The sequence below is a fragment of the Leptonychotes weddellii genome, chromosome 5, assembly GCF_054177405.1.
Source record: "Leptonychotes weddellii isolate Sample4059 chromosome 5, ASM5417740v2, whole genome shotgun sequence".
In the NCBI taxonomy this organism is placed as follows: domain Eukaryota; kingdom Metazoa; phylum Chordata; class Mammalia; order Carnivora; family Phocidae; genus Leptonychotes; species Leptonychotes weddellii.
The window spans coordinates 34,604,516-34,627,370 of NC_138373.1; the positions used below are offsets into that span (position 1 = coordinate 34,604,516).

Below are 22,855 nucleotides of genomic sequence, written 5' to 3' on the forward strand. Positions count from 1 at the left end.
GAGCACTACGGCCGACGACTTCCATCCCTCTGGCCCCAAACAGTCCTTCCAGGAGCGCGTCTGAAACAGGCTGCCTTGTGAAGGGGCAGGAAGCCTCAGATGGGAGCTATGTGTTTGTCTAGGCAAGGTGGGTGGAAGAACAGCGCTGCGGGGCCTCGAGGGATGTGTGTTCTTGCCACCACCTGGCAGTCCAAGGGAGCGAGGCTAGGGCCACGGGAAGACCACGAGGGTGGGGGGCCTGGCATGGAGGGGGTCCCGGGGCAGCTGCACTGCTCCACAGCCAAGAGCACCCTCTACCTGGAAACCGTCCGTCACTGGCTCCTGCTCAGGCCTCGAGGGGACACTGATGAACGGGTCGCTCGTGCCCTACAACAACACGAGGAAAGCCAGTGGGCCCCAGGCCTACAGGCTCCTAGCAGCCAGAGAGCCAGGAGGTTACTGCTGTCAAGGTTAGGTCACCAAGTCCCCACAAGTGCGGCTGTCCATTCAAAGAGCAACCCCAGTCCCAGCAGAGCCTAAGCATGGGGGGCGGGGGGGTCAGAGGTGTGTGGGTCAGGGAGGCACGGGGCGTACTGCCCGCCGGTGCGGCCAAAGCTACTTCGCGAACTGAGTGACGTCTGCAGGGAGACAAAGCTCTGTGCCTGCCTCAGCATCACAGCAAGCCTGTCCCACTGCGTCCGTCCATGGCTCTCCCCTCGGGGCCACACGGCGCTCACCCACGCCACAGCCTCCCTGGTCCAGGCACTCTCCTAGAGCCTCTCAGGGCCCATCACCTCCTCAGGCAGAACTGGAGTCCAGCATGACCTCAGTCCCACGGCCTCGGCACCCACCCCTCTGGAAAGTGACTGACCTGTCCCAGAAGGTGGCGGGGATGTGGAAAAGCCATGTTAAACATACTTACCCTGACAGCGGGGATGGAATCTCCATTCTGGTGGGTGCTGGTGGAGTCCTGACCTGGGACGGTGGGAGTCACCTCATCTGAAGACAGCGGAGAGATGCCGGACAAGCCCTCAGCGTCCAAGACAGGGAGAGGGCTCCCAGGGATGATGCCGGCACTTTTAGCTGCTAAGTCAATAGCACCTGGCGACAGGAAGGACATTTCGAACCTGAGTTCCAGGGACACCCTGACAGGCCCCAAGGGGCTCATGAAACAGCCTCTGCCTCACACCTCATTTCCAAGCAAGGACAAAGGCTCTCGTGTTCTCTCTGAACGGTAACAGGACACACAGGCTTGGAGGCGAACAGAAAGCTCGCTCGGAACCCTCCCGTGGTGTCTGTCGTGCTGGTAACAGAAACTTACTGGCCAGGTGGCCCGTGGCTGGGGGTGGAAGGACCTTGGGCACAATCGGCCGAGACAGGGCTGCTTTGGTCAGGGAAGAATGGATGGGCCTGAACGAGCCTCTCCCTGCGGGGAAAGAGCAGAAGCAGATGCATCAGCCCGCACCCTCCGAACACACAACAGGGGCCGTGGAGCGTTTCCTTTCAAGCCACAGTCACAGGAACTGAGCCTTGTCAGAAGCCGACTTGGGGAAGTCCCAGGTCAGACAGGCCCCGACGAGAAAGTCCCGGCCCCCGGGGACACAGCACCACCGCGCTTGCCGGAGCTGCTGGAAGGCCGCAGTCCTCACACCACACCATGGGGGGCCTTTTGGTGGGGGGGGTGCGCCTGACCTGAGTGGCAGGCAGAGCCGCAAATCCTGCACCAGGACTCTGCCGCTGCAGCCCCCACCAGACTTCCTGCAGCTGAGAGCAAGCATGAGAAGCCGTCGACGCTCACAGTGCCTACGCGGCGCGCGTGTCACTCAGCCGTGCCCGCTGTGTGAGACAGCGTACTTCCCAGAGCCAGGGCCTCTCCCACACCACACCAGGCATCCGCGCCTGCCCCTCTGTGGCCCGGGCCCAGCACACTCAGGCTTTGTGGACAGAAGGGACAAAGGGATGCTCGGGACGTCCTGCAAAGACCCGAGGACACCAATATCTGCCGTTCCCGAAGACAGGGCCACGCACACGAAAGGCGTGAACAGTTACCCAAGGAGCCCGGGTGCTTACCAGTCACGGAGGAATTGGACAGGATGGAAAAGGAACAGACGTTGTGGGACTGGTGCTCAGACGGTCGAGGAAGCAGTGTTCTCTGTGGAGAGAAGAATGTCGATAATCAGATGACGGGAAGACCCCAGTGCCAGCAATCACTCAGGAAACCGGTGACGGGCCATAAAGGACATTCCAGGTGAGAGGGAGCTGAGCGTGTCCAGATGGGGGCTCTGGCTCGAGGACACTGAGGACAGCTGTGCCTGTGGACCCCGAGCCCTGAACACTGGGCCTCTCTGAAAAGAACCCAAAGTAGCCAAGCCTTCCGTAGGGAACGCTGGAGGGATGTCAGGATGGCCCAGTGCTAAGTCAGAACGCCCTCCCAGTGCTGTACGTCCATCATTAAGCACTGGGCATGGACTCTTACGAGACACACCCCCAGATCTGGGCCCCTTCGAGCTTGTGGCAAAAGAAATAAAGCGGCTCCTGGCAAGATGGACGAGCTAAGGGCGTGAGGCACTCCAACCCATCGCTGATGCAGTGCCCGCCCTCCCTGCTCATGGGCCCCGGTCTCCTGGTTCTGAGTCATGCAGGGCCAGTGTGGCAGCTGCCACCTCACAGGGAATTATGGAAACTGCTGGCACGGTTGTAGAAATAAAACATTAACACAAAGTATCTGCCACATCATTAGACACTCCCGGCTCTGGGTGCAAGGTGCATTCTCTGCTAACGTGCGAAGGATGTCTCCTTGCCCTTTGGGGTCAGCACAGAGCAGAAAGGAGGGGGTGCTACTGGGTCGCCAATGACACGGGAGGGCCAGCAGGTCTGTTCGGGTGCCAAGAGGCAGCGGGGTGACCCCTCGGGGTCAGCACAGAGCAGAGAGGAGGGGGTGCTACTGGGTCGCCAACAACACGGAGGGCCAGCAGGTCTGTTCGGGTGCCAGGAGGCAGCGGGGTGACCCGGTCACACGGCAAGGAGCTGCGGACGCGCACCATCTGGAAGGGCAGCAGGAAGTGCAAGGCTTGGTCGCGGGCTGCCACCCCATCCTGCTGCCGGGAAAGCAGCAGGGAAACGAAGGGCTGTGTGCCGCTGACACTTTCTATCAAAACAGTAAACGCAGGAGACCACATACTATGTGTGGTTCCATTCATGTGAAATGCTCAGAAGAGCCCAATCCCCAGGGACAGAGAGCCTGAGTGCAGACAGTGCTTGCCCTGGGCAGGGGTGCATCTGAGGAGATGGCTACGGGATTCCCTTGTGGAGAGACGGAAATGTCCTGGATCAGACAGCGGAGATGGCTGCTCTACCTGCAAGCCCTTTAGACCTTCGGACTACGTGACTCACGCATCGATAATCAAGCTGTTACAAAGCTAAACAAACACCCCCACCATGGACCATGCAGGCTCGCAACCCCAGACCGAGAGCCGAAGAGCCACAGAACCACTGTCCAGCCAGGGCGGATTCCATACTTCACCAACTGTGCCGGTGAGGACTCGGCCCGCGCACGCGCACACAAAACTTGGGACCTAGAATACAGCAGTCCCCGAATCTGCAGGGCACGTGTCCCAAGACCCCCATGGACGCCTCAAACTGCAGATGACATCAGCCCTACACATACTATTGTTTTCCTACAGGGACGTAACTGTGACAAAGTTTAATTTGTAAGTTAGGCAGGTAACAATCTAACAACCACAATCGATAATAAAATCTACATGCTGAAACAAAAGTTCCGTCAGCAAGGTCTCCCTCGTCTCTGCCCCCGTGAGCGAATGATGCAGGCACATGACGTACCGCTGACCCTCTGATGACGTGTCCGGAGAATCACCTGCTTCCTGCTGACCTCGGCTACAGACCACGGGAAGCAGAACCGAGATTAAGGGGAGGACTGCTGTGCACTGCCCTGCCTGAGACCTGCCATGCAATCTCTCCTTTCTACATCAATTAAACTCAAGAGAGGAAGAGATTTCTGAGAGACTAGCAAGACGAACAGAGACCTGTACATTTATCGCCAAACAACCCACATCCATACATTTCTAAGCTTGGACTCATTACAGAATTCCCGCCTCACCCGCACTCGCAGGCCTCTCACTCTCAGGCTGTGCCCTTGGGTCTGCAGACAGCTTCCACGGGGCCTCTGGCCTTCAGTGCTGTGAGCTCAGGAGAGTCTGGCCTCTGGCCACTCCATCTACCTTGTCAATTGCCTCTGCGAGCTGCGTATTTATAAATAGCAGCTCCGAGAGTCCTCAAATATATCCTAAAGCGGGACACGTGGGACTTGAATCCCCGGGACTGCCTGTCTTTTTTACAAGTGGTTTACATGCTGTGCCAAGATTCTCGTTATTTCAGGAAACAGTCAGGGCCCCATCACTACTCTGTGTGTCCTCCGCATAAGAAGGAAGGAGGGGCCGAGGACTCCCTGCGGCACAGACGCACGCTGGTGCCCTGACCTGGACCACCAGGGGCTTCCGCAGGTGCCGGTTCCGCAACTTCCTGGGCTTCGGCAAGAAGAAATCCGACTGCATCTGCAAGGACAGTGCGGGCGTGAGAGCGTGCCCCTAGACGCAGGGCCCCCCACCGGCAGCATGGCACGCCCCCCCCAACTTACGCTGATGGAGTTTAGGTGCTGACGGAAAGTCAGTTCGGTTTCTTTACTGGGAGAATAGAGCTTCCCGTGGCGGCTGTTGGGCGGCAGAGTGGTCGGGACAGCAAAAAGGCCGCCGTCTGAGTCACTGCTACCTGTGCTGGAGGGGCCCGCCACCAGCAGGGGTCTTGGCGGGTTTCTCAGACCTAGAAGCCAAGGGACCGCGAACACACCACTCACCGGGCAGCATCACCAGCGCGAACACAGCTGCTCTCTCCGGAAGAAAACCGGAAGAAACAGGGACAGCTGATTCCGTTTGCTTAAAAAGCATTTCCTAGATTTCAGTCCCCAAACCCTGCCTTCCTATCCTTCTCCCTGAAGCTGCAGTTCCCACCGTAAGTGAATCATGGCTCTGAGAGCACAGCAGCACTCTGCCACTTTGATCCCCAGTGGGAAGGGCAGATAGGCCTGCGAGGACACGTGACAGCTGGAAGAACCTTCCAGACCACCTAGCATAGACCAGAGGTCAGCAAACTTTCTCTTTAAAGGGCCAGAGAGTAGCTGCCTGGCTGGTGGGCCTTCCAGGCCCTGCTGCCCTGGGCTCTGCAGCTGGAGCGTGGCCGTCCTGATGAGCAGGCTGTGGGCTGCAGTCAGCCAGTCCCCGTTCTAAATCTCTATTGTACCAAGGACAGCCCAGACATAAAGGGACAGAAAATGTTTTATCTTGGAGCCACTGTTCTGAGACTCTGCCTTCATTACTGTGGGTGCCGCTGCGTACACCCTCAATCCATGTAGGGACAGGCCCCCTTTTCCTTAGTTTTTATTTGCAAAGCTGTAAAATTAAACTCAGGCCCTCTGAGCACCAGTTCGGACTCTGGCACTGCAAGTATCTTGGTCTAGAAACATCCTCCATTCAGAAAGAGAAAGGATGGTAAAGACCGCATAAAATTACAAAAATGTGAAGTCAGAGTGGAGGGCAGGAAGGAGTGCCATCGCTACCTGAGCCCTGATCTGCGCAGACACCTGATCCAGGCTCAGTTACCCGGAGGCCCCCTGCACAGCACTCATTCCACAGGAAGGCTATTCACCACACAGAGAACACATAAAGCTGGTGACACGCTCGGAACAGAAAATAACCCGGGGCACCTGGGTGGCACAGTCGGTTGAGTGTCTGACTCTCGATTTTGGCTCAGGTCATGATCTTGGGGTCGTGGGACTAAGGCCCACGTTGGGCCCCGTGCTGGAACTTGCTTGAGATTTTCTCTCCCTCTCCCTCTCCCTATGCCCCTCCTGCTCATACTCTCTCTCTCTCAAATAAATAGATCTTAAAAAAAAAAAAAACAACTCTAGAACTGTTAACACACAGGACACTAGATCTGTTCAGTGAAAACGTGACCGCACCTGCGTGGGTCAGATTAAGGACAGATGCGGGACTGCTTCTTGTATGAGGCACGTGGCCCTGACGCAGAGACGCCTGCTGGCGCAGGACGTTCAAGACGACCAGGATGGCCAGGGTCCTGCAATGAGAGCACGCACCCACAGGGATGGTAACGCAGCCCTTCACGCCTGGCGTGGAGGTCTCCCAGGCTCAGCACACAAAGGACATGCCAGTCCTCAACCCCTGCCGTCTCAGGTACCAGAAAACCCAAGGAATGACCTTGCAAGGAAGTTATTCCCCGGCTACAACTTGGACAAAGGACCAACAGTTCAGACTGGCAGGTCAGCCCACCTTCCCTTCCAAGACTGAGGGAAACGGCTGGGGAATCCCTTACCTGCGGGCCTGACTCTTCAAACATAAAAGGAGACAGTCCCTTCTCAGGCTTTCAGCCCCCGATTCAGCATGTTACGAAGGCTTCCACTGACCTCACAAAGATCCCCCAAGGTGACCAAACTAGCAAGGGCCACCCCGTGTTTCCGAATGGCTCCAGTACCCCAGGACCCAAAGCCTTATGTGACAGGCCCGGCGCTCACCCTCCCCGCGAGAGGTGGGCATTTCCATTCCGACACACCATCGGCGCGACAGCAACCCACTGAGTGGGGCCATGTGTCGGGCATCCTGTGCCCTCAGCTCCGGCACAGCCCCCATGCGCTGAAAGACAGGCAGGATGGCCGAGCCTCACCTGAGGAGCAAGGCGTGGAGCTGGGAGAGAAGGTCTTGCTGTTGCGGAGGGCAGTCTGGCTGCGCGGGCAGCGGGGGCTCCGGGAGCTGACAGTCACCACCTTTCCTGGGGGCGTAGCCAACTGCTCCTCCTGGGTGGGCCTCACTGAAGCCGTGGAGCTGGTGTTCCCTTCTGGAGCCTGGGACAGAAACGGGCCACAGCAAAAGCCAGACTCAGCCTGCGAACGATGGTTCAGGGAGCGGGGCCCAGAGCTGGAGGCATGAGGAGCTCCAACGGGCTCAGAGATCACATATCCCCCGAGGCAAAGGTCAGCATTCCTGATGTCACTTGGCAGGCAGCACGCCACTTTTAACCGCCACCAGGCAGGTGGGGCCTCTGGGGAACAACCGTTCTCCCTCCTGGCTTCGCGGCCTGCAGGTGGCACGACAGGCAATCCCATCACGTGGTGAAAGCAGGCGGGACACGGGAAGGCCAGAGGGGTTGCTGCATGGTGGGGACACGAACTCGTCTTTGTAAAAAGCCTGCCTAAGAGAACCGCAGTGGCCTCTCCCGATTGTGAGTCAGAGGAAGGAAATACAGATTTAATTTCTAGAATTAAAACAGTCACAGCCGAGGAGCCCTCTGCTGAGTCAGGATGCCAATCTCAGGGGTTCTGCGGCCCAGGCTCAGGCTGTGCTCAGTGCCAGGGTCCCCGCCACAGAGACACTCCTTCCACCTCACCTCCATCCTCACCCTGGTGACCCCCTCCTCAATCTCCCCAGCACCCACTCTCCGGGGCCACCGGGGCCAACCTTCCTGTGAAATAATGGAACCCCCTTCCTCTGCTTTTGGCACAACCCTGCCAATCCTGACCCTCCTTTTCCTTTCCGTGGGACCCCTGCCCACCCCTCACCTGTTCTGTTCCCTCCTGCTTAGCTTATTATTCAGTCTCACCATCCAACCATGCCCCTGCATGCCCAGCCACCTCTTGCCAAGGTCCTGCTTGGCCAGAGGACTGGGTGTGGGCAGCAGTGGCTCAGCAGCGCTCCGCCACTGTGGGGGGCCCACAGGACCAGCCAGCCTTTCACGCAGAGGCTCCAAGCTCAACTCCGGCCTCTACCCAATGGTTCTCACAGGTGAGCTACATCACAGTCAGCTGCGGCGGGGGGCAGAGAACGTGAATCTCTCACGAGTCCCCCGGCGATGCAGAGCCCCACTCCAGGCCGTGGCTCTGAGCGCCCTGCTCTGAGTCTTCTGCAGTACTCCCAAGCCACCCCACAGTCCTCTCCCAGTCAAGGCCAAGGCCAGGGCCTACGTACCCTGCTGTCACGGGCTCCTCGGGAGCTGACCTCCCTTGGCCCCCTCCCCGGAACGCTAGACATGCTCCTGTCCCTCCAGTCTTCTCGCCTCCAGGAGCCTCACTCTAAACTCATCATCTGTCCATTCGCCCCAGCGCTGCCCATGCCTGCCCGCAGGGCACCAGCCTCCAGAGTACTACCTCTAAAGGCCACTGCTCCCGCTCGGGCCTCCCCCTCGGCCCCTGCAGTCTCCACCCAGGTCCCACCACCCCGTGGGAGCCACCTCTCCCGCAGTACTCACGCTCGTCCCCGCACGTGCGCTCTACCGGGCACCCTCTCCTCGGCAAAAGCTGCACAGGGATGCGGCCAGGGAGAGGGTGGCGGAGCCGTGCAGGGCGCACATGGAGGGCTGTCTGTCCAGGAGAAGCAGAAGCTGTGCTGTGCAGACGTGACTCAGCACTCATGGGTCCACAGGGTCCCCACAGCCCCTTCTGTCCCCAGGCTCCACTCCCTCTTGGCCCCCACATTCCGATCCCTGGGCTGCTGCTCCTGGAACTGGTGAATCCCCGCGTTCCCAAGCACGCAGCACACACTGCACCTCAGGAGCCCCTGCTTTAGACTCAGTTCTCTAGCACCCCAGAAAGTCCACTGGGTTTTCTCTCGCCGGTGGCATCCTCCGCCCCGTGTCTGTGGACCAGATGCTCCAGGACGGGGTAACAGCCACTCCCCAGGCTTAGGGACCACCCACCACGGAGCCCCCTGAGGAGCCCCAGAGCCCTTCACCCAGCCCGAGCGCTGTCCTGGCACCCCGTCCGTCCCCTTCCCACTCCACTCCCTCCTCGGAAGCTGTGCCACCATGCTCCCAGGACGGCCACTCTCAAGCACTAACGACCCTTCCATTTCCTCCTCTGCAATCTGCGAGGTTCCTGCCTGGCTCCTGGCCATGGTGACCACGTCGCCTCTGCATGCTCCCCCTGGCCAGCAGGGATGGCTCAGCGTCATCATGAAGCCTGATAAGGGATGACTTCTTGGTCACTGTGGTGTTTGGAGCCTTGTGTGAGCCATGGAGGACAGGGCCTGTGTCTGCAGCGAGCTGGGCCCTCTCCACAAAGCCCGGCTCGAGGGAAGGACACGTGTCCTGCCCAGTCACGCGGGTCCCCGCCTCTCTCCCCCCAGGACCCAGCTGCCCACCTCAGAATGCCAGCAGGGCTGTGCCTCGACCCACACTCACCAGCCTGGGGTTGACCTCAGTGGAGATGAGCTTCAGGAGGCAGCTGAGGAGGCGCTGCTTGTGGAAGGTGGAGGGCGGGGAGCCGGTGCGGGGGCCCTGGGCCTGCCCACCGGGGGCCTGGCCCTCAGGGCCCAGCACAGCAAGCCAGTCATACTCCAGCTGCAGCTTGTTCGGTTTGCCCATCATGAGGTAGACTTCGGCCAGCGTAAGGCTTTCAGAGGTCTGCAGGTTCCAGCCCTCCTCACGGAGCTGCTGGGCTAGCCGGCTGGCAGGGACATCCTTCGGAGGCTTGGCAGCAGGCTGTCCCTGAGGCAGGGGATCCGAGGGATTCACCTTCTCCTGTGGCTCCTCTGCAGGGGCGTCTGCTGAGTCTTTAGTGCAAACATCTGGCTGAAGCCCAGGGCTGGGCTGAGGCTCTGGACCCAGTAGGGCACGGACAGGGGATAGCGACCCAGCCCGGGTGAGGTCAGCCACCTCTGCACTGCTGGGGACGCGGGTCTCTGGGGAGGTGCACCCTGAGGGCCGCAAGTCTGCACAGCGGCACTGCTCGGGGATGATGAGGTCCTGACAGGACTTCATGTAGCGCGGGAAGGGGTCAAGGAGGGAGAGCTCATCTTCCAGCTCTGGCAGCTGGCTGCAGGCGCACGTCACATCCCCAGGCTCTAGGGCTGGGCCGTCCCTGCCCTCTGCAGGAGCAGCCCTGGGGGTCTTCTCAAGCCGTCCCCCGGCATCTTGGAGCCCCGGGGGCAGCCTGTCAGGAGTGTCTAGGCTGCTGAGGCTCAGGGTGGCCCCCTCCCCAGGGGCACTTTCAGGGGAACTCTCTCCAGAGCTCTGTGAGGCGTCGGTGGAAGGAGGGGGACGTCCCGGGCCCCTGCCCTCGGCACCACCCCGTGGACACTTCACCTGGCCCCTAGCCGTGCCCTGCCCGCTCTGGATGCCCAGGATCTGGGCCGGAGGCAACGTGTGGGCATCCCTGGAGCTCTGCCTGCACCTGCCGCCCTCCTGCCAGTGCACGGTGCAGAAGGCTTTGGAGTGCACGACGCGGGCCACCCCCGGCAGGGGCGTGAGCGTGCAACTCTCTCCTGGGAACAGGTGCAGCGCCACCTTCTCCTGCGACGGCTCTGATCGCGAGTGCTGCAGCTGCCGGTCCTCGAGCGTCTTCCGCTGAGAGCGCAGTCAAGGAGCAGCTGCAGGAGCAGGCCCTGCTGAGCGCCGCCAGGCCACGGGAAGGACGCGAGCCGGCCACTTCCTCCTTCACCGATGGCACACCCAACAGGCACCCTCCTGGCGGGGACGTAGGCTGGCAGGCGGCCAAGGACACAAGCAGCCTGGGGCTGTGTCCTTGCTTGTTTTACTCAACCTGCTGGCAGGGATGCTCTGCTCGCCCCCCAGCCCTGCCACAGAGGCCAGACAGTGGCCGCTTGTGCTGTAGCGGTTCAGTGCCCATTCTGCACCGCCCACGGGGCCCCGTGCACTCGGAGGACGGAGACGCGAGGCCGCGTCCTCAGGCAGCAGGAGCTGCAGAGTGTGGGCGAGGCTGCGTCAGTAGGAAAAGGATACGACCCTCACTTCGTGGAGCGCCCACTTCTGTTTCAGGAACTCAATGAGGCTGGAGACCTTCCGGTGGAGCTCCACAATCATCCTGCAGAGAGACCACAGGCAGGACAGGGCGGCTGTTAACAGGGGAGAGACCCTCCTGAGGAGTACGAGGCTGTGGCCGCAAGACAAGATGAGGCCACGGACTGCGGAAGGGGTGTCAAAGGAGGGGCCGGAGGCACGGTGTCCTGCAGGGCCACTGAGTCCTTTTCTTAAAAACTAGCCCTTTAAATGGAGAGCACTAGATTCATGTATATCTCACGTCCCCTTTACAGGTTGTACGAGATCTCTCCCGGGATGTGGACCGTGCTACAACCTACCACACTACTCTGTTAGCGCCCTTTGGATCCAGGAAGCTGGGCCTGGCCAGCCTGAATGAATAGCAAGAGAGTTTAAATCCATGTGGCAGCAAGAAGTCCTGACACAGATGGAGTGTCAGGCTCAGTGCGAGCAGCCAGGCAGCAGACCGAAAGCTGTACCGTTCCCCTTACGAGAACCGTGAACAACGGGTACATCTAACTGGCAGCGGAGGCTGGGGGGTGGGGGTGGGGGGAGGGTGAAGGCGTGGTGGGTACCAGGTTTTGGGGTAACGAAATGTCCTGGAGCCAGAGAAGGGGGACAATCCCACAACACCGTGTGAAGGTACTCAGTGCCCTGAGTCGGACACCCTAAAACGAGTTAACAGTTAATTGTAGGTTAGGAGAATTCTACCTCAATCAAAAAAGAGGTCTAATGTCTAAATGAAAAACGGTCCATACTCACAGTGATGCCCTGTGTCTATGTCAGACACAAATCTTCAGAGAGATACTAAGCCGTGGAAGGGGTTTTGAGGGGAAAGATTCTGTCACCATCAACCTGCTAACCACATGTCTTTGTCTTCCGTGCTTGGCCCGAGAGCCCCTGCCAGGTGTGGAACCGTACCTCGATGTTTCCAGGACCCCCAGGTCTGAGGCCACTCCCCCATGTTCTGTCAGTGCCCTGGGGGAACCCCACCTCTCCCCCGAGATGCCAAAGGCCACGTTACCTGAGCCTCGGGTTCTGGGCCAGGCTCTGCACGCGGGCCCAGGCATGGTTGTTCCTTGGCTGCAGCTCGACCGGGACCTTCAGGGGCAGGCGCACTGGCTTCTGGTCCTCTTCGTCACTCAAGCCTGTGACAAGAAGGGGCCGTGAGAGCCTGGCACACGTGAACCTCGATGCAGAATGCCACGGGCTTGGACACACAACTAACAGAATCAACGAGGAGCTCTGGGCAAGCTGTGTGTGAAAGCAAGGCTGGCAGAGAAGGCTGCGGGGGCCCGTGCTCTGAAAGAACGCCAACATGGCCGCATGTGCATTTGCGAGCCAGAGCCACGGACCAGGCCACAAGAGGCCACCAGAGACCTGCCTGTGACACTAGCGGGCACTTTGTCTGAAAAGGCTGTGGCTTCTGAGCTAAACTTGATCTCCTAAGGGGACACACTGCTGTGACAAGGGGTTTCGAGTCCAGGTGCTGCCAATGGGCAGGAGCAGATGAAGGAGACTCGGAGCCACTGGGAGACACTTCCAGCTCGGCCTCTCCATCACCACAGGGAGCAGCCCCACCTCCGAGATCACATACCGTCCGGGTCACAGAGCTTCTTCAGCGCACGGCACATAGGCGCTTTGATCCGCAGGTTTCTCCCTTTGTAGCGCACGGTGGTGGCCCTAGGAAGAGTTTGAGGGAAACAGTGAGGCCTCTCACTGAACGGCCGCTCCCCGCCGAGCACATACAGAAGGGCCCGTGAGAGCTTGGACAGACGAGGGCCCTGGCTGAGGGTCCTCACGAAGCTCCCAAGGTCACAGGCAGCTGCACACGGTGAGACCACACCGCGATTCTGGAGGTCCCACTGTTTTCCTGCCCATGCCTCGCACTGCAAAGAGCACCCCGGCCCTTCACAGGAAGCATGCCCGACCTCCAGCCTGGTAGGTGGTGTGGCACCAGCTGCTGTCCATCCCCGGAAAGCCCACTGTGCAGAAGCCTGTCGGACGTCAAATGCACGCCCTTCTCTCCTCCTCCTCCTCGTCCTCAGGGTCCCTCAAGAGCAGAAGGTGTGAGCCCCCCTCAAGGTGGCCACCACTCCCCATCAGCAACTCTCTGTGGTCCCTCTGTCAGCCACACCGGCGGGGCCCAAGGAACAGTCGCCACTCACAGCCCTTAGACACAGTGCCACTTGCTTGCGCTCTCCGAAACACACCTCAGGCAGGCCCCGGATCTGTCACAGCTGGGGATAACACTCTGTGTGAACAGTGCCATGACCAGAACTTATATAATGTTAAAATAACACAAAATGAAGAATTTCCCTGTAACTGATGAACAGAACAGCACAAAAAGAGCTCCTTTCAAAAAACACACTTGGTGAGGCGCCTCTCTGGCTCAGTGGGTGAAGCGTCTGCTTTTGGCTCAGGTCATGATCCCCGGGTCCTAGGATCGAGTCCCACGTCGGGCTCTCCGCTCAGCAGGGAACCTGCTTCTCCCTCTCCCTCCGCCCCTGCTTGTGTTCCCTCTCTCTCTCATTCTCTGTCAACTAAATCAATAAAAATCTTAAAAAAACAAAAACAAAAAAACAAACAAAAAAACCCCCGGAAAAACCAACACACACTCGGATGCTTCGCATATACTCAAAAAAGGCTGGCTGTTTTGAAACATGACAGTGAAGTCAAGACAACTCTGGAAGATTGGGGGACCTGGAGGGATGCTGCGGCCCTTGCTCTGCTTGGAACAGAAGTCATGAATGGTGCGTCCAGGCTAGCGCTTCTGGTACAAAATCTCCGCAGAAGCCCAAGAAGTCACAGGAAAGGCTCTGGCCAAGCTACCCAGTGGCTACAAATACAGGTTTATATTCTCTAAAAGGCTCTAGCATATGGTATATTGCTTTTATAACCAATTCTTGGAATGTTGTGATCCCTCCAGGAGAGAGCTGCTCTGTCCTGGCCATTTTGTTTCTAAGACAACCTCGGCGATAAAGTTACAAAATGCATGCAGAATGCAATACAGAATGCGTGGTATGATTCCAAGTATGTGAAAAAAATCATATAAATGTACATGCTTAAATTTGCATTCATATATTTATGCACATAAAGTCCCTGAAAAAAAAAGTCAAAGATACACATGAAATTTGTGTCCATGGTTACTTCTGGAGGGGAACGGGGACAGGTGGCTGGGTTAGGGTTTGTATCACTGGACGTTTGTATACGACTGCATCTGTGTATGCTTCACGGAGCTGTAGGACGGATCATTCTGAAATAGTACTGCCTAAAACTGGAGACCACTGTGCCTGCGCGCCGCCGGGAAGACGAGCCCTGGGTGTGCGCACGGAGCAGAGGAGCTGGCCGGCCTCGGGCGGTCCCAGACACAACTTTCACTCCAAGGAAACAAAGCCGCACACCCCTCCTCCTTGGAAGGGAAGCAGCTCGGACCCCCCCAGACAGCGGATTTCACCGTGGCCCCCAGAGGGTGTTTAGAAGGCCAAGCAGGGCGGTGCGACGTGGGGCAGGGTCAGGCTGCGGCAGCCGGTCTCATGGGATTCCAGCGGCAACGCCTCCACAGCAGCTGCCATTGCACGCACGCGCCCAAGTACTGGCTGAGCCCCTTCTGTGCAGGGACTCGGACACAGGCACCGTGAGCAGCGCTGAGCTACAGGTAGGCTGTCAAAGTGACCAGGGGACCCCAGGAGACCCACTCCCGCCACTGCGTCAGGCGGCGTGGTCCAGAGGGCCGAGTGTGTGTGGAACGCGCACCCCGCTCTACTGGGCAAACACCTGAGGCGTAGCCACCCCGGCCCCGTGGAGCAGAGGCGGCTACGTGCTGTTGTGGGGGTGTGAAAGGGAAAGGTGGGCTTGGTCCCAGCCGGTCTCTGTCAACGGCTCTGGGCCGGTGAGGCTCACTGCCCATCACTTCTTGTTGCATTTGTGCCAAACCAACAACACAGAGTGGGGCGGGGGGGGGGGGGCGCGCCACCGGGCACCTGTGTTTGTGATGATTACGTTTTCCGTTAAACTGCTCTTTTGTGACTTCCTTTTTTTTTTAGGTGTTTTTAAGTGAAATTGAGCAGCCCCTTTTGTATAACCAGAAGACATCCTGAGATCACAATCCCTTTTCTTTTCTCCCAAATGCAAGTCCTTCCTACGAGTGTCCTGAGGCTAGAGCCTGACGAGGCAAAGCCCTGCTCTTCCTCACAGACAGAAGGCCTCGTGGGCCTGGCCACAGTCGGGGATGTGGTCCGTGTCCCCCGTCCTCAAGCCCGCCCTGGAGCTGAGCCACAGCAGGACGACTGCCAGGCCAGGCGCGCCACCAGTGCACGGGGCTTTAAGAGGCACCGTCTGCAGAAGGCTCACACTTTGACCTCTGATCGAGGGTCACATGGAGGACTGCATGCAACGGCCCCACTGTCGCTGCTCTGACAAAACAGACAACAGGCTAGTTCCTCTATGCGCACGGGAGTCTGGCTTTCCTTTCTGCTACGAGAGGTCTTTTCTCCTTTCTGCAAAGTCACGTGATGAGCCCAGTAAGCCTTTGCTAACTCTATGCTGCTGGCCTGTGACCGTCGTAGTGAGGTGACCTCAGGGCTCTCCTCAGTCCGTCTGCTCCCGAGTCCTATAGCTCTACGACGAAAGGACATTCAGTTCACTGAGGAAGGACGGATGGGAAGTTAGCTGAATCAATCCTCCACGGCCCTAAATACAGGAGCTGTTTCACACGAGCACCGCACTGACTTCCCCCAACTCTGCTTCACCTTTATGGGCCACTGGCTTTGTTCTTGGAAACCAGTATTGGCTGGTGGAAGACTGTACACATCCATCAGTGGAACAGGAGGGAAACCTGGAGACAGACCCACACAGTATGGCCCGCTGGCTCACACGACGGTGCAAAAGCACCAGTGGAGGAAGGACAAGACTTTCAACAGACGCCCACAGGCCACAAAAACGAACCACAGCATGAACTGCAAATCATAGATGACGGAGGGAAATATCAAACCCTAAAACTTTCACAAGGAGACACGGAGCACCACTGTGACTTGGAGCTAGACAAAGAGTTCCTGGAGGTGATGCTGAAGTCAGACTGAGTACCTCCACCCTGTGACAGGCATTAGGAAAGCAGGACAAGCCAGAGGCCAGGAGAACACACTGCTGATCGCCTATCCAACAGAAGACTGGTGTCTACAGCACTTCAAGAACTTTCTCAACTCAGTGATAAGGAAATGGGCACAAGATTTAAGGAGTCACCAGAGAGAGACAGATGGGCGACATGCACAAGAAAGATGCTCAATGTGGCCAGTCACCAGGGAAATGCAGACCGACACCACGAGGAGATACCACCTCCCACCCATGAGGGTGGCTCAAAACAGACTGAGTGCTGAGCGTGGAGAGTGTGGGCAGTGACTGGGACTCTCCCTGGAAAGCCGCGGGCAGCTCTCTACGAAGCCAGCATGCGCTCACCTGCGGATCTGCCCGGGTGACATGGAACGAACACCTGGAGGTTTAGAGTGGCTCCTTCTGTGGAACAGCCCGTGTTCCTCACTGGGGGATGGATAAACACCACTGTGTGGAGAATGCCAACCTCAGAAGGCTACCTGTGGCGTGACCCCATGTGGACAGCGTTCTGGGAGAGGCAGGGCGACAGGGCACACAGAGCAGCTGAGGGGCTGCTGTGGCTGGCCGTAGGCAGGGACCGCGAAGGGGCAGCACGAGGGAGTCTGGGGGTGATGGACAAGGCCGTGTGAAAAGGCGGTCTGCTGGGTGATGCCCTCTCAGTGACATTCTGGAAAAGGCTATGCAGACATTGCTGGGGAGGAGGAGTAGCACGGAGGACTCCCGGGGCAGGGACACTATCCTGCAGGAGCCTGTAACGGCGGACACAGGATGCTGTGTCCTACTGTTATGTCCTGTCCTACCGTGCACACACACGTCCCGAAGGCACCTGCTCACAGCTCATTATGGACAGCGGCCCGTACCGCAGGCCAGACAAGTCCCCGGTCTAGCAGGGGAGGAAGAGAAATTAAAGCACAAGAAGACAAATAACACCACGCACACACAAACACACACGTGCACGCGCACGCACACAGGACCACCCTCCCCGAGCCCCCAGAACTGGTGCACATGAGCACCAACTTCGAGTGGCTCCTCCCTTGGTAAATCCAGGTGAAGGGGAGATCGGGTCTGTTATACTGCTGTTTCTACCTTTCTGACACTTGAACTTTTTCACGATGAATTTTTCTGGAAGACTGGAAGAGTAACCATCGTGCTTCTCAGTCGCACTGGTCAAAGCAGACACAGGAGCGGCCTGCACACGGCGTCACCATGCTTCGCCACCTGGTCTGGGAGGGGGCTCCCTGGAGCCCCAATTGACCAGGCCCCGGCCCCTGGCCATCCTGGAGCTATGGGCTGGTCCGAGGCCTGGCAGGTCAGCGCTCACAGCGCCCGAAGGAGTGCCGGGCTGCCCGGTCACACGCGACAGACACACGACTCACAGACTCTGCGGAGGCTCAGGGCTGGGGCGGCATCCGAGGAAGAACCCGTCACCCGGTCAAGGGAGGGAGTGTCCAGGGTGGGGTGGCAGAGGGCTACGGCAGTCAGAAACCCTAGTCCCAGCGGGGCGCGCAGTCTGCGCCCATGGCTGCGTCTTGGCAACTGTCCCGAGCCCCCAGCCCACGATAGACATGAGCCCCCAGCCCGCGACAGACATGAGGGCCGGCCCCCAGCCCACAACAGACATGAGCCCCCAGCCCGCGACAGACAGGAGGGCCGGCCGCCAGCCCGTGACAGACATGAGCCCCCAGCCCACGACAGACATGAGGGCCGGCCCCCAGCCCGCGACAGACATGAGGGCCGGCCCGCGACAGACATGAGCCCCCAGCCCGTGACAGACATGAGCTCCCAGCCTGCGACAGACATGAGGGCCGGCCCCTGCCCGCGACAGACACGAGGCCGGAGGAAGGAGCAGGGAAGCAGGAGCCCAAGGTGCCCAGCCTTTGTGTGGACACCTCTCGAGCCCGCCCCGGGCCCTGTGCTGGAGCTGGCTTCCAGCTGTCCCGCGCCTGAGGTCTCAGGGCCGGCACTGGCGTCTCCCTCACCCCACGACCCTCCAAGGGCTCCTACACAGTTTTGCCTCCCGGCAGCGACTGCACCCACTCGTCATGAGGCCCCAAGACTTAAGCCACAAGTGTCGTATTTCTGCTGCCAGGAATACAGATAACACGCATTTTCATAAATAACGCCGCAAAGGGCAAACGTGGTCACAGCAGCTTAAAGCTAATAAAAAAGAATGCCCTTTCCCAGTGTGGAACTCCTCTAACAGGACAGAAGCACGCTTGTTAGATACTCAAATAACAGAAGATCAGTGTGAAGAACGGGGGTGCCCCGCGTGCCTGCCACCCCCAGAGAGCCCTGGTGTGAGGCGGGAGCTACGCACTGAGCCTCCCCGCTGTGGCCACGCGGCCACACACACACACCCTGTCTCGCTTCCAAAGAGAGCAGAACCCCCACATCCCGCCAGGAACAGGCTTCTCTCTGTGCACGTCCTGCCAGCATGAGTGACGCTGGGATGTGCACCTTTACAAAGGTGGCTCGCCACTGGCCTAATGGCCTCCCAGAAGTGGCACTGTGGGGTCAGAGGACACTCACACTGCGCTCCCGCTGTTTGCAAACACCTTTGCGGACGATGCTCTGAGACCTCTCCACCCATGATTGTGAGAAACGATACCACTCCCGTCGGCCTTCCTCCTTACCCTGAGCCACGCAAGGTGGCACAAGCGGTAACACTTACCCCCCTTCATGATCTGGGGGGCGGTGTCTGGAGAGCGGGCACGTAGGCCCTGTGAGCTCTCCCACACGGCTGTTACACGCCAGGACAGCCAGGGAAAGAGCTGCAACGTGACTCTGGCTGCAACCCCATGTCTGTGGATTCGTGTCGGGAGAACAGATGCCTCCCCACGCTCTCAACCAGACCTGCCCCCTGTTGGCCTCGACTTTGATGCTGTGGGGCTGAGGTCACATCTGTCTGGCTCCTTCCTGCCTCCCCACGTGGCCCTCTTCAGAAGTCCCTGTGCGCAGCCCACAGCCGAGGGACAGAGGAGTTATTGCAGGCCGGGTATCTACACAAACTGTGGGGAATGTGGCATGGGAACGTTCTTTCTGGTCCCCCACACAGTCACCCGATCACTGATCCTATCGGTCCAGACACATGGATGTTTACTGGTCACGGGATATCCCAGTAGCACGGTACTAAATACTCAAAGCAAACAGGAGATGTAGATGGTCCTCCTGGATCCTTGCTTGTTCAGAACCATCCTAACAGTCACGTCGCTTCCGGGCTTTACTAGGATGGCTCCTCGCTGAGACTGTGGGGACGTGGCGGTATGTGGGAGTTTATGCGTTCCTTTGACCCCCAGCTCAGGGCCTCTCCGATCTCTGCCAGCCCCTAAAACCGACCATAAGAACACTTTCACACTTACCAACATACCTTCCCCACACCTGATCGACCGTGAGACAGACACCCGTGAGACAGACCCACGTGTCCTTCCAGAAACCCAGGAGGCCACCCTCCTCTCTGTGCTGCCTCTCACAATGAGACTAAGACAAAGCCAAGCAAACTCACAGTTTTTCCATCAAACCAGTCCCCGACGCCCTTGAGCACAAAGAACCAGTCTGGGGCAAGTGAAATAAAAGGCGAAGAAGACTTCCCCCAGATCGCATCCAGGGAAAGCCCTCCAACTCATGGGGCAGCTCTCCCGCCGGTGGGGGAGACACTAACACCAGAAACCGCTTCCGCCAAGGACCCTCCACCTTCTCTACAAAGTTGCCCCAGAGGCATGCACGTCACCCAGAGAGCCCACAAACTCAGCTTCGACCCCAAAGCCACAGGGCCTGTGTGAGGGTGGGAAGAAGGCAAGACGCTGAGGCTGCAACAGGTGAGTGGGGGGCAGGGTGCCGTGACGAGTCACTTGCTCTTGAGCTTATCCACACACCTCCAGGACGCTCCACCTGCCCAAAGACACAGTGGTGAAGGCTGCCTGCTCCCCTGCAGATGGGGTGAATCACTGCTCTTTTCACATGGCGCTGATACACGCATCCTCATTACCACCACACCTGCTTCCAAACGGGGGCAGTTCACAGAAGTCAACCCCGGGAACCCAACAGGAGCATCTGTAAGGGAGGACGGTGGACGGAGCCAGAGCAGAAACCACACAGCCAGCCCCAGCTGTCAGGAGCTCATGCCTGAGGGATGGGGGTGTGCAGGCCATCCAACACCAGGCTGAGGGAGAAAAGCGACCAGAGATGCAAGAAGGCCATGCCCTGCAGACGTCGCAGAGGCCAACTAGCCTTCGACCAGGAGGGGCCTGGGAGGGCCGGTGGGTCCATCCAGGACAAGGAGCAGAGATCCGGGGAGAGTACACGAGCTCTGGTGAGACGGATGGGAGGGACATGGCAGCCATCAACGAGGGCCACGCCCGAGGGGAGCGGGGGAGAAGGCCGCACACAGAGAACCCGCAGACTGTTTAATAGGGGAAGGTCCGGGCAGTGCAGCAGCGTGGCTGGGGGACCAAACAAGAACAGCAGAGGGCTGACGGGGGAGAGGAGCGGGACATGGCCAAGAGGGACCCTGAGAGTGTGAAGTCAGGGGGCCTTCCCAGGAAGAGCTGCTGAAGGCTTCCAGCTGGGACATAGCAGAGGTCTATGACGTAACGGGATTTCTAAATCAGGGCCAGAAATGGGGGACAAGTTAGATCTGGGATCCCTCACCCAGAAAAGGTAACAGAGGCCCTGGGGAGCGTTCACACAGCCCAAGGAAAGCACAGAGGGGCGTAAAGCTAAGTACGGCATTGGGACGGTCCCAAGAGGGGGGTGGGAGGAGAGAAGAGCGGGTGATTATAGGGCTGGAGAGCCACGCCCAGAGTCAGACACCTGGTGGGAGGCCAGGGACCAACTAGAGAGGCTGACAGGGTGAAAGAGGCCCCGAGGACCAACTCTGAAATGAGGGCCAGTGGGCAAACCAAAGTTCCATTGGGGCAATAGAAGAATGGGGCACAAGGCACGCGTCACAGGCCATCTCTGCCACAGGAACGGTCACTGCGGTCGGGGCAGAGCAAGCGGGAGAACCTCGACGGCAGACGGCGTCACACCCGTCCTTGCCTCAAGGGGCGCGGAGCCTCGGTGGGCACAGCGCAGGAACGGGACCAGAAGGGCAACAGGAAGGCGGGAGCGAGGGCTTGCTCTGGCAGAGGAGGGGGTGGGGATGGGGAGGGAACGAGAGGCGGCGAAGGCTGAGTGAGTGCTGCCACCCCACCAGGGGACCCATGGGAAGAAGGAGATGGGGAGCAGCCCGGGTGCAGCCCCCCCGCTCTCCCACGGCTCCGAGCGGCAATCTGCTTGAACTCTGGGGAGTTCGGCACCTTACGGACCTCGTTGAGAAAAGGGAAGAGAACCACGAGCCTCCAGGTCTGGGCTTCAGAGAAGCCCCCAAGTGCCCCAAAGTGAGAGTGTGCTCCACAGGCAAGCCCCACTTACCCGGCCTGAATGAGCTCATTCAACTTCGTCGCATTCTTGTCATCCATACCTTCAAATGGAAAAGCAAATAAGTGTGACCGTGAAGCTCTTAGGAACAAAACCAGTGAAGATTCCCAGGTTGCTATCAGATAATTATCTTCAATGTAGGAAGCAAACATCGCACCTCCTTTATAGAAGATGTGAGGTCTTCCAGAACACAACCCCTCCTTCAGCTGTAGCTCCTCCCACAAAGCCTGGGCTGAGGGCGCTGTCCCCACCTGCGCGTCCTCTCCATGCACCCGGACTTTCTCAGGGGAACTGCTACCTGCCTCCGCACAGCTGATCCCTCCCCCTGTCCCCCGCCACACTGAGCCTCCGCCCCTCCCTAGCCGCAGAGCTCAGAGATTCCCCTCAGGGTTATCACCACGCATGCTTCTCCTGCTGGGCTCACGCTATCTGTGGGCCTGCCGAGGTCTGCTCTGGATCCCCGGGTTCCCAGGGTGGGTGGATGATGAACCAAAACCCTGCGCCTTCACTGGAGCTAATGCCATGGTCCTCTGCCCCCTCCCAGTGTTAGTGCTATCCTCAAGATGTGCAAGGAAAAAAAAATTACATGTGCAAGAAAACTGAGTAACCTGGTATGTGGTGGATGTTTGGGGGTCACTGCAAAATTCTTTAAACTCTTCTATACTTCTGGGGGAAGAAACAACAAGCCACAAACACACAGCCAGGCGGAAAACCAAGACAAGGACAAAATCCTCAAAGCAGAAGAGGAAAGTAATGCATTCCTTCTGGAGGAACGAAGACACAACAGCCAGCAGCCTCTCCCCAGAAACCACGCAGGCCGGAGAGGCGGGAGCAACATGTTTACAGTGAAGAAAGGAAAAACCATTGAATCAGAGCTCTACGTCCCGCAAAAACACCTTTAGAGAATGAAGACAACATAAGGCTTTACAGATGAAGCATCTGAGAGACACACAGGACAAGAAACCACAAGGCAAGTCCCGCAGGCTGCAGGGCCACCGCCCAGACAGAGATGGGCCTCCGGGACAGAAAGGGGAGCGGCGGGCGCACAGCCTCGCTCGCTGACCTGCCCCAGACGCGAACAGGCCACAGCAGCGTGGGTGCTGTGCAGCAGACATTCCCGCGGGGAGGCAGGGTCTGCGGGGCCAAGCACGCCACCCGGAGGCCAGCCTGTCCTGAGGTCCTTGCGCATGTGAGCAGAGATCAAAGGGGAAGCAGAAAATAATGGGCAAAAGAGAGGGAAGAGCCTGTCGGTCCTGTGCCTGGCAGACCAAAGGTCCGAGGCGTGGAGACATTGCAACTAGAGGGTTTGAGTCATGCGATGGGCACCATCCAAGGAACCAGCCTTCAGAGAAAAGCCGCCTGAACACACAGGTGAGGACTAGAGACGGCTGCTGTCTCCCCGCACCCTATCCCCACACCGGGCTGCACCACACCGGGCCGCGGTGGCAGGAGGAATAAACTGTGGGTGTAAGACTCAGTCCTGAGGGCAAACCTG

The 22,855-nt window shown here is 58.7% G+C and overlaps 1 protein-coding gene across 5 annotated transcripts in view; it reads right to left on the reverse strand.

Moving 5' to 3' along the window:
- The window catches only part of CRAMP1 (cramped chromatin regulator 1), a 58,571-nt gene that overhangs the window by 8,985 nt on the left and 26,731 nt on the right, over positions 1 to 22,855 (reverse strand). For 2 of the 5 annotated variants that reach the window (XM_081820366.1, XM_081820363.1), the window contains 12 exons: positions 21,355 to 21,403; positions 12,431 to 12,516; positions 11,858 to 11,981; positions 10,798 to 10,879; positions 9,238 to 10,401; positions 6,730 to 6,907; positions 4,634 to 4,815; positions 4,476 to 4,550; positions 2,050 to 2,131; positions 1,301 to 1,405; positions 902 to 1,080; positions 298 to 366 (listed from right to left, as the gene is read on the reverse strand). In XM_081820366.1, the coding sequence (XP_081676492.1) occupies positions 298 to 366; positions 902 to 1,080; positions 1,301 to 1,405; positions 2,050 to 2,131; positions 4,476 to 4,550; positions 4,634 to 4,815; positions 6,730 to 6,907; positions 9,238 to 10,401; positions 10,798 to 10,879; positions 11,858 to 11,981; positions 12,431 to 12,516; positions 21,355 to 21,403 (2,375 nt within the window). The remainder of the gene's footprint in view (positions 1 to 297; positions 367 to 901; positions 1,081 to 1,300; positions 1,406 to 2,049; positions 2,132 to 4,475; positions 4,551 to 4,633; positions 4,816 to 6,729; positions 6,908 to 9,237; positions 10,402 to 10,797; positions 10,880 to 11,857; positions 11,982 to 12,430; positions 12,517 to 21,354; positions 21,404 to 22,855) is intronic. The other 3 variants (XM_081820362.1, XM_081820365.1, XM_081820364.1) reach the window with 3 other exon arrangements.